This window comes from Salminus brasiliensis, chromosome 5 (assembly GCF_030463535.1).
Source record: "Salminus brasiliensis chromosome 5, fSalBra1.hap2, whole genome shotgun sequence".
NCBI classification, from domain to species: domain Eukaryota; kingdom Metazoa; phylum Chordata; class Actinopteri; order Characiformes; family Bryconidae; genus Salminus; species Salminus brasiliensis.
In genome coordinates, this window is record NC_132882.1 from 1,304,688 (window position 1) to 1,322,919 (window position 18,232).

Consider the following 18,232-nt stretch of genomic DNA (forward strand, 5'->3'; position numbering starts at 1 on the left):
AATTACACATGTATATCAGCTTCAGTTTTGCCTCAGTAATTATTAGGGAAAAGCAGCAGATCATGTAAATATAGTTACAAATGTAGCTATACATATCATCACCTGGATTACTGATGTGATTACTGATACAGTTATTTGAGACTTAATAAAAAATATGACTAAATAAGCTGTTTCTAAGCAGAGTAATTTAAAAAAGATTCTCCTCATAGTCCCCTCCTGTCCTCATGCAGTAAGTGGCCACTTGGGCAATCCAGGAATGACACACCAATGTAAAAACCCAACCCCCAGACTCCGTAGACTGAAATAAGTATCAAAATGCCAGTATTTATTTCTTTTAGCTTGCTTAAATGTAAAGACATTAGAGTGAGTTGGAAGACATATATGGACAAAGGTATTGGGACACCTGCACATTTTTTTTTTTTTTTTTTAACGAAATCAAGTATTAAAGATTTTAACCAGCTTTTGTTGGAGTAACTGTCTCTACTGTGCAGGGAAGAAGGGTTTCTACTAGAGTTTGGAGGAACATTGCTGTGAGGAGATGATTGCATTCAGTGACAAGCTTTAGTGGGGTCAGGATGTTGGATGATCACCTCCCCACCTCATCATCCCCAACACCTCAACACATTCTCAACTCATCCCAAAAGTACTGGATGGAGCTCCTCCACCATCATTCCAGAGAACACAGCTCTTCCACTGCTCCACAGCTCAATGCCCCTCACCACCTGGAAATTCTCATTATTTTGTAATCTCTTGAAGTTACACTGATCTCTTGAAGAAACGCAAGCCTTGGTTAAAACAGATAACGAATGTGTCTTGTTGACATAAAGACTACTTTTATTATTAACTAAACAAAAAAAGAAGTACTAGACGTAAAACGAAAACCCCCAACTCTGGATATATTAGTGTTATTTTCAACCTTCAGCAGATGTTTGTTTTCTGGAATATTCGACTGCATAGTCGTCGGCCCAGAGGACAATCTTTGTTAAGGCGTGCAGCATCAGGCAGTTTATGTCCTCGCTGATTTCAGTCTCCTTGTAATAGTTCTTCACAGGAAAGATACAGTTCAACGGGACACCCAGTGCACCACTGCATTTTTCCATCTGAAGGCACACACACACACACACACACACACACACACACACACACAGAGTTATTAATTTATCAGTAGTTACAAAGTAATTGAGGGTTTTTTTTCATCAAAAGCTCATTCTTTCAAAATTACTCACGTTTTGCTTGATCTTCTTGCTTTTGTAGACGTTGTGCAGATCTTCCGCTGTCAGTGGGCAGGCCTTGTCCACTCTTGTCATGAAAACCACTTGAGGGAGGTCTGGATCCATCAAACACATTTACTCAGTCATTTCATTTTAAATGTAGAGTTATATATTTTTAATTACAATCAAGCATTTAGCAGTCTATTTATTTGCTAATAATTTCTCTTTTCTAATAGTTTGTTAAAAATGAATTGTATTAAAAATATATATGTTGATATAAAAGGCTTGTGCTTTTAAGAGATTTTTTAATGTTTTGTTTACTCACCCAGTTTGCTTGCTTCATCTCTGACTTTTTTCATTTTTTGAATTACTTTATCGTCTAATATGGATATCTTGTCTGCTGGGATAATGTTCACCAGGCAGTGGATCCGGTCCTTCAGGTCAGGATTTTTGCAGTAATACAGGTTGTGTTCAGTCAGTGGGCTGGTAGGGTTGAACTATAGGAAATATGAACAGCAAAATACAGCGTCTCTATGGTTACAGACTGGATCAGAAATACAGGATAATATATTAGGGCTCAGATGCAACACTGCCTTATTTCTGAGAGCAATGCAGCTGATTTTATGCAGTCAGGCCCAGAAGTGGAGTTATGAAATAACTGAATTTTGGGAGGTGGAATTTGCTAGAAATCCAGCTTCCACTTTACTCCACATGCTCTGGAAGCCTCTGGATTGGCTCCCCCTCCCTTGGACTGAAACAGCATCAGGTCATAGCATTATTCAGCCCTTACCCCCCAGAACCCGTTATGCTGCTTGACTATGCAGCTAGCTTACTCCTTGCCCTTTTACTTCCTTGCACCATGGGGACTGTGCCTGGTCTTCATTTGCCATCTTTTGGAGCCTTAAATTACAACAAAAGTTCTCCTTACCCTGATAACTGAGCTGCTGACCATAGTAAACAGGTCAACCAACGCTAGCTGCATGATCAGCCACCTTCAGATTACTCTCCTGTCAAACCAGCCTGTGTGCAGCAGTGTATCTCTGGTTCTGTCCCTGCACTACACTCTGTCCTTCAACTGTATATGAAGTCATTTTAACTGGACATGTTCATAGACCCATTATAGACTACACAGAGCTAAGCACTCTGCATGTTTTAATCTTACCTGGTAGCCATCTTTCACATGCCCTTTTAATGCACTGATGATGTCATCAGGGTGCACCCCATGCTGGTCTTCTTTTTCCACGCCCATGATGTCATTGAAAATAAAAGGGAGCAATCCATTCTTTGCATTTCCAACTTCCTGTTTTTTATACTGGACAAAAAATATAAAAGAGTAAAATAAATTAGTTATGGTTGAGAACTGCGATGTTCAGGTTCAATTGTTAAATTTTTGAGAAATTTTACTTATTTTAAGTATAATTGTTATTATTGTTAATAAAATAAAAAAAAAGAAAATCTAAAAATAAGTTTAAAAATCTCAGAATAAGAAGTATTACATATTCTGTCTAGATTTAACTAGCTAAGATTTCATTTTTTTGCCAAGTACCAGTAGCATCTGTTTGCATTGTATTGCTTTAATCAATATCAGTTAATTATACTCACGTATATGGTTTGACTCTTAGAAGACTCTGACCAGTCTGAAGCAGCCAGGAAATTGACACATAGTCGCCCTTCAAAAATGGTTTTGATGGTGTTGATGATGCTGGACTTCCCTGCTCCAATTGGTCCATAAACAAGGAGACGAAGCTGTTTGACCTCACCATTCTGAGTTTTAAAGGCTCTTAGAGTGTCGATCATTTCATCTTGACTTTGAAGGGAAAAATACAAAAAGTCTAATATTTTTGTCACACTGAGAACATGCAGGAACTAGATATCTGAAAAAGACAAACTTCTTTACAGTGGCGCTTAAAAGAATGTGAACCCTTTAGTATTTTCTATATTTCTGCATAAATTGACCTAAAAGTAAAAGTAGGACCAAATCAAAGAAATGAGACAAAATATTAGACTTGATCATTTATTTATTGAGGACAATCATCTAATATTACAGATCTATGAGTGGCAAAAGTATGTCAGTCTTAAAAGCAGATCATTTGAAGGTGAATTTAGAGTCGAGTGATTTCAGTCAATGGGACGACAATCAGGTGTAAGTGGGGGTCCTGTTTTATTTGAAAAATGGGGATATTATTAAAGTCTGATCTTCACAACACATTTGTGGAAGTGCATCATGGCATGAACAAAGGAGATTTCCGAGGACCTTAGCAGAAGAGTTGTTGCTCATTTGGCTAAAAAAGGTTCCAGACCATTTCTAGACGGGTTTGAGCTCCACCAATCCATAGTCAGACAGATGGAAGAAATTCTAGACCATTCTCTCCCCAGTGGTGGTCCACCAACAAAGATCACAACAGGAGCAAGACGTGTAAAAGTCTCCAAGGTCATGAAAGGACCCAACGTAACTTCTGAACAACTAAAGACCTTTTACACAATGACTAATGTTTAATGTTAATAAGTCCTCCATCAGGACAACACTGAACAACAGTGGTGTGCATGGCAGGGTTGCATGGAGAAAACCCCTGCTCTTTAAAAACAACATTGCTGCCATGCTGCCCGATCACCTGGACAAGCCAGAGGAAAGTTGTTTTGATTTGGTTCTACTTTTATCTACTTGTTAGGTCATATTTATGCAGAAATATAGAAGATACTAAAGGGTTCACGAACTGTATGTGCCACTGTATATACATGTGTGCGTAGTTTAGTTTATTGCCATATTAATTCCAGAAACAAGCAATCACTGAAAGTTATTAGTTTTACAACCTGATTACTATACACTGGGCGCTCTAACACGAGTGATACATTCTGTTACACGTTTTTGGATGTGTTCATAGAGGTTAGTGACAGTCTAGTCTGTAACATAGGCAGGCTAATTAAGTCCAGTGTTTATTAGCAATATTAGCCTAGCATATACCGTTGTAAACTAAAGAAGCACAAATGCCAAACATGTTTTGGCTGATCAACTGCATCTTGGATCAGTGATCAATCATAATTTGATGCCTGAGCAAACTAAACATCTTCTATAAACACCAATGTAATAAAAATGTGGAGGAGGTGTAGATCTGTAAACACTGTACTGTAATAGTAATGACTGCAGATGAGATTTAGATCTGTTAATGGTACTGTAGTAGAAATGGTGGATAAAATGAGGTGTAAATCAGTGTTTGCAATGTGATGATAATAATGAAAATGATGATTGAATGTGTCTACTTTTAATGAACTGGATGTTGTTCCAGTGTGCTCGAGTGTGGCAGCGATAGTCACTGTACAGGTCTGTTTAAAAAAAACTTTAAAGAATTGAAATCTTTAATGAAAAAATGGCATAAATGTATGGATAACTTGAATGAAAGTGGACCTACTTCCATTGCACCTCTCTCCATTCATCGAGTTCTGTAATAAATGCAGAAGTTACTGTATAACAGAAAACCTTGCCATGACTCTGATGCAGGTTAATTGGCTACTTCTTTTTTAAGTACTTCTTGTAACCTGTAATCTGGCCTGTGAATGCAAATGTACCAAACATTATGGTGTCCTAAAATGAAGGGACTGTGTAAAAAAGTGGTCATTTCAACATGGTGAAACTGAAATGTAGCAAATACCCTTAAATTAAAGTTTGGAATTTGTACGGTATTGGATTGTTGAAATTTAAAACTGTGGAAAAGCGTGATCTATGAAGTCTATAGTCACTCTATTACAAAAGAATTACTTACCAACAGTGACCATCGCAGAGCAGGAAGACTCTTTCCCCGATTTATTCTTCAGGGTTATGGAGTAATTTCCTTCATCACACTCCTTAGCGTTTTTGATTTCCAAGAAAAAAAAATTATTTTTCTTTCCCATGTTGTGTTTACCCTGCACACAATCCAGATTCTTCTCATTCCTTTTCCAAGTTGCTGTTAATTCTTCTGTCTTTGCCTCACACTGAAGAATGACATTGTCTCCATTTCTCACTTGTTGATCAGCCAAAACTGTAGCAAATTCTACAAAAAAGAGAAAGAGATATTCCAAAAGTCCAAAGGCAGGGAACAGTTAATCTACACACGTAGACAAAACTGTTGGTACCCCTCGGTTAATGAAAGAAAAACCCACAATGGTCACAGAAATAACTTGAATCTGACAAAAGTAATAATAAATAAAAATGCTAAGAACATTAACCAATGAAAGTCAGACATTACTTTTCAACCATGCTTCAACAGAATTATTTAAAAAGAAAACTCATGAAACAGGCCTGGACAGAAATGATGGTACCCTTAACTTAATATTTTGTTGCACAACCTTTTGAGGCAATCACTGCAATCAAACGATTCCTGTCAATGAGACTTCTGCACCTCTCAGCAGGTATTTTGGCCCACTCCTCATGAGCAAACTGCTCCAGTTGTCTCGGGTTTGAAGGGAGCCTTTTCCAGACGGCATGTTTCAGCTCCTTCCAAAGATGCTCAATAGGATTTAGGTCAGGGCTCATAGAAGGCCACTTTAGAACAGTTCAATGTTTTCCTCTTAGCCATTCTTAGGTGTTTTTAGCTGTGTGTTTTGGGTCATTATCCTGTTGCCAGACCCATGACCTACGACTGAGACCAAGCTTTCTGACACTGGGCAGCACATTTCTCTCTAGAATCTCTTGATAGTCTTGAGATTTCATTGTACCCTGCACAGATTCAAGACACCCTGTGCCAGATGCAGCAAAGCAGCCCCAGAACATAACAGAGCCTATACTATACTCTAATCCTAATAAACCTTCATTATTATAGTGTTAGTGTATAGCATAATTTAAACTCACCAGGTTTGGACCGATTTGACCCCATGTTTCAGTCTATAGAAATGAAAGCAAAAAAATCATAAATGATGACAATAAATAATAAAAATTAATTGCATACTAATTGCAAATTGAATGTGCAATCTTTGAATGTTCTGGAAAATAAAGATATTGTTATAGGAGATCCACAAAAATGTTCTTATAGAAAGCCATTTTAGCCACTCTATTAAGTTATGACTCAGATTCAGGGTCCCTGTAATGCAAATTTACAAAAAAAAATTTCTAATTTCAAATATCAGCAAGGAAACCTTTATTATTAATTATATCAGATCATATATACTGCCATATTACTGCTATACTAGTCATACTGCCAGGATCTCATAAATATAATTGTGACTAGTCATATGTTACCTATTGTCAGGCAATGAGCCGCCACCCACAGGCCCAAAAAGGTCTGTTGTATCTGGTTTGGTAATTTTTATCATTAATGTTTAAATAGTTCTGACCAGAGAAGGATGGGTCGGGTCCCCCTTATGACTCTTGTTTCCTCCCAAGGTTTCTTTCTCCAGCTCTGAGGGAGTTTTTCCTTGCCACTGTCGCCGTTGGCTGCTCACTGGGGGTCTTTGATCCTTCATGTCTTACGTTATTTCTTCTTTCTTCTTTGTCACTGTCTCTGTATTAATTACTAATTATGTAAAGCTGCTTTGTGATGACAACAGTTGTAAAAAGCTCTACAAATAAATCTGACTTGACTTGACTTCCCCCTCGTGTATCAATTCATGTTCGGTTGGTTCTTGTGTTTTATCTGGGACTGGTGGTACTTAAGAAGCCTCAACTCCATGGTTTAACGCCGAGAACTGTATCGTTTGGAGCCTTGAGGTCGCTCAAGAGGTTCCCCGTACGACTGGAGGTGTGTTATGATCAGCTTCGGCTCAGTATCCACGTTCAGGAGCAGGTCACCCTGCTAACCACGGTATCAGTGAGGCTCGCTCGCTCACTGTCAGGATTCATTGGCTACCCACATCCCAGCAAGGCGGCCCACACTCACAGCAGCATGCTGCCATTTCAAGTTTGGTCAGCCTTGCCATTTTGCCTAGCTACTGGTTCCCCAGCTCTTCTTGTCTATGTATTGAGTGCTGCTTTAGTTTTTGTTCTGCTTTAGGTTTGTTATGTTCGTCCTTTGTGTCGCCATGTTTCAGTTTTGTTCATGCTTTTGCCCTCTCATTGCTGCTCATGTTTTTCATACTCTTGGTGTTTGTGTCCCTCTCTCTAACCATGTCATACTACTAAGGCAATGTGGCACCCCCAGCCACTTCCTTTTAACCTTATTCATAATCAAAATCCTTTTCAACCTCTGCATCTCAGTAATTGAAATTTCCTTCCTCAACCCTACAGCCTGGTCTTTATCCCTCAGTGCTCCACTATACCACCTACCTAAACTGATTTCTCTAGAACAGAAGGTATAATTTCTTCCTCCATCATAAACCTTTCTTGCACAAGTTAGAATATGACACCCAAAAATAACTAAAATCAATGATTATTTAAACAGTAAATAGATCTGAATGTTTTGAGTCCTGGGTTTCATATTTGAAGACTGCATTTGTTGTTACAAAAGGATGAACCAACATGAAGACCAGAACATGGTCTGAGGGAGAAAAAGACATTTTGAAACTGAAAAGAATGATAATTTAGTAGACAGTTTGGAACTTTCTGAAAAAGAAGGAAACCGCTGGTGTGATAAAAACCAAACATCCTGTCAGCCAAGAAAAAAGAAGTTAATGACCCAAACATTGTGAGAGCTGAAGAAATACCTCAAAACAGTTAGTGACCTCACCAACACCTACAGGGCAGGAAGAAGGAAGAATCACTTCAATTATTAGTCCATTAAAACTAGCTGAGGTTTTTCTTGGGTAAATAGCAAAGCACTTTTGTAAGTCACTCTGGAGAAGAGCGTCTGCTAAATGCCGTAAATGTAAATGTAAATGTAACTCATGATGGCAGCAGCATTCAGAAGCCCACAGAAGCCAAATTACGGAGAAATGTATTCAGTCCACTATGGAGGACCTTCATCCTGCAGCAAGACAGTTCCTCAACCACGCTGACAACACAACAAAGACTACGTCAGGGGGAAAAGTGGAAAGATTTAGACTAGAAAAGTAAATCACCAGACATGAACCCAACAGAGCATCGTTGCTACCTAAAGAGAAGACTGAACCCCCTCAAACAACAACCAAAATAATTCAACAATTTGGTGAGGTCACTTGGCTGCATAGATTTGGTTATTAACTTTAAAGAACCTCTGCTTTATTATGTTTCTCAATGTCATAAGAATAAACTCATTTACATATTTCCTGTGATAAGTGTACACCAGACCAAATGAATATGTGATGACATGCCCTCTCAACTTTCTATCTATAAGGATGTACAGTACTGTGCAGATATGGAGAATGAGTTTCCCTGTAGTGTTCCAGAAGTTAGCTTTAGCATAGTTGAAGATGGTGGTGCTGTAACACTCAGACTATGAGAATATGTTTAATTTTCTAAGAACATTCTTTTGCAGGATGTGCTTAAGTAACACTGACAAGTGGTTAATCACCACCATAGATATCAGAAAACATGTGACCTAAGCTAACCCTCGTCTGGCAGCATTCTATATGACAAGATTCTAAACAACAATTCAGCTAACAGGAAGCAGCACAAGCTTTTTGCTTGTGTTCAGAATATTTGTATGAATCTTTGCCTTCTTTAATGTATCACCAATAGGTGAGATGGATAAGTCAGTGTAATAATCAGAACAGATGCTTTTCTAGGGTGCTCTGGATTACAAGTGAAGGAGTCTGGTGCTATAATTCAAAAGCTGAATAAATTCTTTTCTTTAAACCGTAAACCCATCAGGATCTGTGCACAGAAATAAATGTACACATTCCTGGGTCCCCTGCAGTACCATGTGGCCTGTATCTCAGCCTGAACAACCACAAAACATCCTTTGTAGTCATGTAGGCATGTGGTGCTCTGGTATGTAAAACTGCAGAATTCAAAGAAGGTACTTTTTTGCTTATGACTTTAGGTGAGTTGAAACATGTTCTAGATGGGCAAGAAGAGGCATGCCTGAGGTACACCTGGAAAAACACTGCTGTGTGTCTTCTCACCAGAACCTAAAAGAGAACCCGTTTACTCCTATCTTAAAATCCCTTCACTTCCCCTTCAGCTCAGATTGCCTCAAATGCCTTTATCTATCCATAGATTAGTTCCCTAATGTACAGTACTGTGCAGACATTTTAGTCCCCTAATTACATTATTGTGAATTCTGTGTCTCAGCAGTGAGAGGGTTCCACTGTAGAAGCTCCAGATCTCATCAGATCAGGTAAAGCAGCTGAACATGAATCCAGTAAAAAGGAGAAACAAGAGCTTCTCATTCTGAAGAAAGAAAGTAGTGAGATCTTGTCGGTGAGCTAGTCTGAAGAACAGAGCTCGGTTCCTCCAGGGTTCTCAAGGCCCCCCAGTCCAGCCAGCACAGCGTGGAGGATGTGTTCACCTCCATCATCATCAGCAGCAGCAGCAGCAGCAGCTCACCTGATTTTTTTCTTTTGTTATCTTTATGTATTTTATTATTTTAGTAATTGTGGAATTGAAGGTTACCCTCAATCTATTCTGAGCTTAAATATGATTTCATTGATTGATTAATTATTTGATAGATTATCACTTGTTTTCATTTTCTCATTATTTCTAATTCTGAGAATAGTGATAAAATGGAAGTAAACACAATACTTTTATGGTTTGTCAATAAATAATGTAATACACAATTAATAATTGTTATAGTAAAAGCTTCAGCCGAGCAACATAGTTTAGAAGGAGGAAAGATTATAAGTCATACTTTTTTTGTACAATCAGCCCATCTTCCCAGAACCCAACCTTCCACAACATTCATACAACAGTCAAGAGGTTTTCTGTGTTTTTCTGGTTGTTGGCTGATAGTTCCAGTTTCAACAGTTGGAGTTCAATAACTTTAACCCTTTCTGAACATCTGTTTGATTTATTTGTTATATTTTTATTAAAAGTCCTTCACGTGAAGGATTTCACCTGTCATGTTCCTCCAGTGTTCTTTAAAATAAAAGAGTTGCATAATAACTATGGCAGCACTTTTGACTGCATTATAAAAGGGTGCATTAATACAGAACTCAGATGATGTGTGTGTGTGTGTGTGGTCAGATGTGTGTATTGAAATGTGTTTCGATCAAGTGAATTCAAATCAGTCATAATAATATTGTTAATAGTATTATTATAATTTAGAACATTAGTATTTTATGAATCTGTGTAAATTAAAGCTTTGACATAGTCTATACAGAGAACAATGGTGTCAAACATGGCTTAGCCAATCTCAGTTGTAAAAGACAACTCTACAAACTCTATAATCACAGTCTCTACACACCATCACACACGTTTGCCCGTGAAGTTAGGTTGATCATATTAGATTTTTCCTTTTTTCATTCAGTGCAGAAGTTAAATTAATTCAAATGATACATTATTACATTTTACATTTTTCATTATGACCAGTGTAAAATAATGCAAATCTAGACTGAGAGGTTTAGATGCGTATCAGACTTCAAAAAAGCTAGCAAGTTTACACCAGTTTAGAAACAGCAGCTGGACTTACCTTTCTTAGACCTGGAGTGTAGCTGAGCTCAGTGTGTCTCTCTCTGCTGCTGTGTGTCTACACTGTTTTGACTGTGTTTATATAATCTGTTCCCACCACACACTACTTTCACTTTCACAACTATGCCATGTACTGTTTGGGGTACTGTTTTTTATGAAAATGTGACCAAGGGCTCAGAGTGGCTCTGCAGACTATGACGTGCGTTGTGTACAGTTGCTCAGAGAAACTTGCTGGACATCGTCTGCTGGTTCAGTCTGGTTTAATAAAGTAAAATAAACTGCATAAAAGAATATTTACATATAAAATTGTTTATTACATATGAAAAGAACCAGAAGGAAAACACAGGATTTTAGATTAAAAAAAATAAAATAAAGCTAAAATTAAACCTGCTACACACATCTACATTTACATTTATGGCATTTAGCAGATGCTCTTATCCAGAGCGACTTACAGGGTTACTCGTATTACAGAGGAGGGTCAGTGTAGTGTTAGGAATCTTGCCCAAGGACTCTTATTGGTGTAGCGCAGCATAGTCACCCAGACCAGGAATCAAACCCTGGTCTCCCACATGGTGTTGTTGTAACGCAATGGTAGGTGGTGGTGTTATCTGTTGCGCCACACCAACCACATTTGTGTCAGCAATGTGCAACTTATAGTAGTTGAATGCATTTATTAGTGTCTCTATGAACATTTGGACTTATTTTATATATTAATGTTTAAAATGTTAAATAATTTTGCACCACTGTGTTTTGTCTTTTTCCCCTTTATTTCTGTTTGCCTGATGATTTTTTTTTTTACTTTTTTTATCTTGTTTTGATCCTTTTGATCTTTTCCTTTTTGCATTTGCCTAAGCACTGTGTATTTATCATCCTGGGTTTGACTCTGCTGTGTCTAAAATACTTCCTTTTGGACAGCTTCTTTTTTTTATTCTTTTTTAACTTTAGAGAACACTCAAAAATCAATAACTGATATAACTCCTGATATGACTCCTGAGGTGCGTGCGCTACTGAGGACCCGCGACTCGGCCTTCAGAGTGGGTGACAAGGCGGCCCTGAGGAAAGCAAGAGCTAAATTGTAACGAGCCATCAGATAGGCAAAGCCCACACACGCCCAGAGAATCCACAACCACTTCAAAGACACTGGTGACACGCGGTGCATGTGGCAGGGCATCCAGGAAATCACAAACTACAGGACAATGCCACCGTCCTGTGACAGTGATGCCTTCCTCCCCGATGCCCTGAACGACTTTTATGCACGGTTTGGGGCACAGAACAACACGTTGGTGAGTAAGATCACACCCAAGCCAGACGAGCAGGTGTTGTGCCTGACTGCAGTGGACATGAGGAAAACTCTGCGCAGAGTCAACCCACGGAAAGCTGCAGGACCAGACAACATCCCCGGCAGAGTGCTCAGAGAGTGTGCAGACCAGTTGACAGATGTTCTCACGGACATCTTCAACTTCTGACCCAACGTGCCTCAAGACCACCACCATCGTCCCAGTGCCGAAGAAGTCCACGGTGTCCTGCCTCAATGACTACCGTCCCGTAGCTCTCACGCCCATCATCATGAAGTGCTTCAAAAGGCTAGTCATGAGGAACATCAAGACCCAACTGCCCTCTTCATTGGACCCCCTGCAATTTGCATATCGTCCCAACCACTCCACGGACGATGCCATCACCACCACCCTTCATCTCTCCTTTACCCACCTGGAGAAGAAGGACACCTACGTCAGAATGCTCTTCATAGACTTCACTTCTGCATTTAACACCATCATCCCACAGAATCTCACCAGGAAGTTAAGCCTGCTGGGCCTCAACACCCCCCTCTGCAACTGGATCCTGGACTTCCTGACAGGGAGGCCCCATCACAATGAACACTGGGGCACCCCAGGGCAGTGTACTGAGTCCTCTGCTGTTCACCCTGCTGACTCATGACTGTGTTGCGAAACACATTTCTAACAGCATCATAAAGTCCTCCGATGATACAACTGTGCTGGGTCTCATCAGCAAAGGCGACGAGTCAGCATACAGAGAGGAGGTGCAGCAGCTGACAGACTGGGGTACAGTCAACAACCTTCACTGGAATGTAGAGAAGACCAAGGAAATGGTTGTTGACTTCAGGAAATCAAGACCGGACCACTCTCCGCTTAACATCAACGGCTCCTCTGTGGAGATCGTTAAGAGCACCAAGTTCCTTGGTGTCCACTTAGCGGAGAACCTCACCTGGTCCCTGAACACCAGCTCTACAGCCAAGAAAGCCCAGCAGCATCTTTACTTCCTCCGGAAGCTGAGAAAGGCACTAATAACTTTACTACCTCACTGGACTCAATATTTATTACACACTGCAGAATTTGCACACTACCGGCAATTATTTTTTATTCTCTGTCTGTACTGTGTTGTGTTGTCTGTCCGCACTTGTATTGTGTTGCACTTGTGTTTTGTATGCACTGTCTATGTTGCACCATGGTCCTGGAGGAACGTTGTTTCGTTTCACTGTCAATAAAACCCACTTGGCTTGACACTTGACTAACTGAAAACAAAAAGATAAATGAAACTAATCTCTTTACTTTCCATCTGCCTATCCTCTCTCTAGCTTGAATACACAACTCATAAATGCAGATATCTGTAAATCAATCAAATCAAATTAATCACTGAAAAAGAAGACAGATCAAAGAATTTCAGACATCCTTTTAACTGGACAGAAAGAAAACTAACAGCCTCCACTCTTCAAAGCAGAAGATAATAAGATATAGTGAGAGACACTGTATCTGATCATTAGTGGTCAATTTTAGTGTGAAATAAAGATGGAAACGAAAGGATGTAGTTTATTGTTCCTAAAACAAGAAGCTGTATTTAAAGAGAATAAGAGAGAGCAGCAATAGTGAGACTACAGAGACACGCTGAACATCAGAAATGAGGTTTACTGTAAAGTACAGACACTCACAAGTTGTGTATAGAGGTGTGTGTGTTTGTGTGCCTTCTGGAGCCTCAACACAAAAAATAAAGAATGAATTGATAAAATATATTACATCAACAAAATTACTGTGTAGATTCTTAATTTACTTGTTTAAACAACAGAATCAAGTGAATTCAAGACAAACACACAGTCATAATAATCTTTGTTCACACTATTCTACCTCACACACACACACACACACACACACTGAGGAGTCATCAGCAACCCAGAACCCTGCATACAGCAGCTCAGTGAACTTGGTGTAGTATGTGTGTAAGTGGGTCAGTGTGTGTGTGTGTGTGTGTGTGTACTTGTTCTAAATGATCATGTCTAAAATCATGACTGACAAATCAGAGCAGAACAGAATCCAGGACAGTTTATTGTCTCAGTTTATCCTCAGTCTTTCCTGCTGATTCCTCTGTAGGACACTGCAATAGCAACACGCTCATATTCCACTCAGCTGCCTTCCCACTCCACTCAGCCTCCCAGTAACAGCGTCCAGTCAGACACTCGGGACCTGCTCACAGAGCTCAAACCTGTCTGGATGATCCGGATACGGCTGATCTTCTCCCACATGCTCCACCTTTCTGTTCCCCTCCGGCAGATACAGAGAAGTGTGTGCTGTGTTTGAGTCCAGTAAATATCTAAATATTTAACACTATTATTACTATTATAACTATTATAAAACATAACTATTGTTATTGTGTTTGTGTTACACTGACACAGAGAACTTCCATTTCTTTGGTCCTGGTTTAATTTGAATCTTTTCTCCATGATCCATCCTAAACATACACACACAGTATTACTATGGACAATTGCTTTGTTGTGTTTTTAATAGTTGTTAATATATTAATGTTATACATGTGTGACATATACATTATGTTAGAGTTTTACAGGTAGACACTCTCACTGACCACTGACTTTGATTATTAGGGTTTATTCTAATGTTACATAGAGTTAATTACAGGTAGACACTCTCACTGACCACTGACTTTATGTTTATTTAGGTTTATTCTAATGTTATATAGAGTTAATTACAGGTAGACACTCTCACTGACCACTCACTTTATGTTTATTTGGGTTTATTCTAATGTTATATAGAGTTAGTTACAGGTAGACACTCTCACTGACCACTGACTTTATGTTTATTTAGGTTTATTCTAATGTTATATAGAGTTAATTACAGGTAGACTCTCACTGAGCACTGACTTTATGTTTATTTGGGTTTATTCTAATGTTATATAGAGTTAATTACAGGTAGACACTCTCACTGATCACTGACCTTATGTTTATTTGGGTTTATTCTAATGTTATATAGAGTTAATTACAGGTAGACACTCTCACTGACTGCTGACTTTATGTTTATTTGGGTTTATTCTAATGTTATATAGAGTTAATTACAGGTAGACACTCTCACTGAGCACTGACTTTATGTTTATTTAGGTTTATTCTAATGTTATATAGAGTTAATTACAGGTAGACTCTCACTGAGCACTGACTTTATGTTTATTAGGGTTTATTCTAATGTTATATAGAGTTAATTACAGGTAGACACTCACTGACCACTGACTTTATGTTTATTTGGGTTTATTCTAATGTTATATAGAGTTAATTACAGGTAGACTCTCACTGAGCACTGACTTTATGTTTATTTGGGTTTATTCTAATGTTATATAGAGTTAATTACAGGTAGACACTCTCACTGACCACTGACTTTATGTTTATTAGGGTTTATTCTAATGTTATATAGAGTTAATTACAGGTACACACTCTCACTGACAACTGACTGTTTAATGACTAGGCCCAGGGCCTAGTGGCCTCTGGCCACCAGAGGGAGATGGTGCATACTTCCCAGGACTAACCAAACCCAATGCCTAGCACTTGGGCAGAGGGCTTTATAGGGGCTGAGACAAGGACACAGATTGCAGTGTCTGTATTAGTTTGGTTCAATGATTCAATTGGTTCAGTACTATCTGTAAGAGGGCTGAGATTTTACACTCCACAGCAGTTGCTTACCAGATATAAAGCTTACACTGTGTATTGGATTGAGCCAGTTTCTTTATACCTGAGCATTGCCCCTGTCTGATGTCCAGCTAGTGCAGGGCTTTCCCTGGCTTCAGCATACATGTTCCTGTCTGGACTAATAGAACTGGTCCATCCCTTTCTGATCTATTTCAATTGCCTAACAATCAAGGACTTTCATCCTCTGCCCTTCCTGTCCTCTGACTTTTAGGCACTGCAGCAAGCATCCATTTTCACCTTATCATGGTTAAGGAGGGAGATGAATGACTAATAGCTTTTATCACTCCATTGGTCCACTATGAATATTTAGTGATGCTCTTTGGATTGATGGATGCTCCAGCTGTCTTTCAGCACTAAACACACAAAGGTACTGATGAAGTAGGTAGTAGATGTCCCAGTAGGCACACTAGTTTAGTTATAGGAAAATCTCCATGTATTTTTGTAGCAAATAGCTATTTTTGATTCTGCTGGTCAGGTCAAAAGAGTAGAAATACAGTATAGTGTAATTCTTTGTGCGATTTTCTGTTCTTTGGTGCTGTCTTTAACCCCCCACCCCCCCATCCCCCAATGACTATATTTACACATGAATACATGATCATCATAAATTACTGGTCTCTTTGCTGGTTAGCCACTTCCAGTCATCTGTTCTGTATGTGTCCAGTTCACAGTGTGGATTGTCTAGTAGATCAGAGAGCTTCATTCCAGACTATATTATAGAGGAGATCCAGCTCTCTCAGGTTTGAGGGCTTGATTTCAGAGCTGAAGCCTGAGCAATCATACAACCAAAGAATCTGCAGAAAAGAAAGGAAAAGAACACATATACATGGTGTGCAGTTAACCAACATTCAAATCAGGAAGGTTAAAAAGATCAAATAGTCACTCAAATAATAAAATAATCTAATTCAATTAGACAATTCATTCACAGCCAGATGTGATGCAGCCAGCCATGCTGAAAAAAAAACATATCATATATTGGCAGTAATACAGTAAACCCAGTTCACAAAACCTCTCATACTTCTACCTCTACCTACCCATCCATATAGGAATATTGTTAAATATTTGGGATATCACTTAAAATTACACAAAGCTTGCCTGAGTTCACCTAGGCATTCTGGGGCACCCGTACCCATACAAAACCACTTTGTTGTGGTCTGTCGGTCGAAGGGCCTCGAAAAACAAAACCAAAGAGTACTACTCTTAGCGGTGGATCACTCGGCTCGTGCGTCGATGAAGAACGCAGCCAGCTGCGAGAACTAATGTGAATTGCAGGACACATTGATCATTGACACTTCGAACGCACATTGCGGCCCCGGGTCAATCCCGGGGCTTCGTCTGTCTGAGGGTCACTATTCCCATCTATCGGACCTGTCTCTCACTCGCAGAGACGGGACTGTGGTTGAAGGTTCGCAGGTGCCTAGCCAGAGTGCCTTTGTCTTCTTGAATGCAGACTGGTCACTTCTCCGACCCAGGCGTGTCGTCTTTCCCCTCCCCTCTGCTCTCTTTTCTTCTCCCCCATTCCTTCCTCCCTCTGTTCTCTTCCCTCTTCTATCTGCGTTTCCGTGTGGTTGGAGAGGACAGCCCTCCTTATCCTTTTGTACGCCATGCTCACTGATAACGCACCCCAAGAAGTTGACCTGCGACAGATGGAAAGCACACTTCTCCAACTTGGCATACAGCCCTGAGGGTGGTCACAACCACGAAGCACCAGAGGAAATCTGGACATCATTTATGAGTGATTGGAAGACGGAGGGGGCATTGGCCAGGCCATATGGCATGACCTGGTACTTGTAGTGCCCCCTAATGGTGAGAAAAGCCGTCTTCCGCACCAAGTTGTTATCGCTACGCAGGTCAAGTTTTGTGAACAGCCTTGCCCCCCAAGGCTGTTCTAAGGCCGACGGGACCAGAGCAAGAGAATATGGGTACTTCTTTGTGATAGCATTGAGTGCCCTGTAGTCTATGTATGGGCGCAGGGGACTTACAGGGCATAATATAACTTTGAGCCAAGGCCTCCATGATATATTACTCCATCGACTGTTCTATCCAGACAGTCGAGAGGTTCTCGTTTTTCTTGGTGAAAATGTATTTGCGCCGCTTCCTGCTCATGCTCCTTGGCCCAGCTCACGAGGCAGTCACAGCGTACTCAGGTTGGGCTGACCTCGTTATCTAGTCAGGCAGCTGGCTCTCCAGCTACCCCGTTTGTTTTCACAGAGCGCTGCTCTGGCTCTCTGTTCTAGATACCCCTGTATCCCAAGCTAGGCCTGTAGTGTTAATTCCCCCCCCTCCTTAGTTTACCTCTTTAATGTATCCTGCTCATCCCCTGTCACTCCCAGCTCCTCCCAGTCCCGGGTTTGTTGTGTTCGCCACCATGTCACCGTCAGTTTTGACCCATAGATTGCTGCACCCTGTTTTTTCTTAACCTTGTTTTGTACACCTTTTTGTGTTCAAATAAACACCTTGCTTAGTTCCATCTGTGTTCATCCTGTCTTGTCTGGCCGTATACGTCATGACAATTTGTATTTATTTATTTAGCTGCTTATTTATTGTATTTATTATATACTTCTGTACTTGGACCATTTCCGTCTAAATACA

The 18,232-nt window shown here is 39.9% G+C and overlaps 1 protein-coding gene and 1 non-coding gene across 2 annotated transcripts; one reads left to right on the forward strand and one right to left on the reverse strand.

Annotated features, from left to right (window-relative positions):
• Positions 1-911: 911 nt before the first annotated feature.
• On the reverse strand, positions 912-6,061 carry LOC140555805 (interferon-induced protein 44-like). The gene is made up of 8 exons (XM_072679123.1): positions 6,037-6,061; positions 4,970-5,239; positions 4,619-4,649; positions 2,814-3,018; positions 2,374-2,523; positions 1,537-1,708; positions 1,227-1,327; positions 912-1,100 (listed from the first exon to the last, which is right to left on the reverse strand). Exons 1-8 carry the CDS (start codon positions 6,059-6,061, stop codon positions 912-914), a joined length of 1,143 nt encoding a protein of 380 aa, XP_072535224.1.
• A 10,774-nt stretch (positions 6,062-16,835) lies between these two features.
• Positions 16,836-16,989, forward strand: LOC140556665 (5.8S ribosomal RNA). Its single transcript, XR_011979747.1, has one exon. It is a non-coding gene; the product is annotated as a 5.8S ribosomal RNA (ribosomal RNA).
• The last annotated feature ends 1,243 nt before the right edge of the window (positions 16,990-18,232 follow it).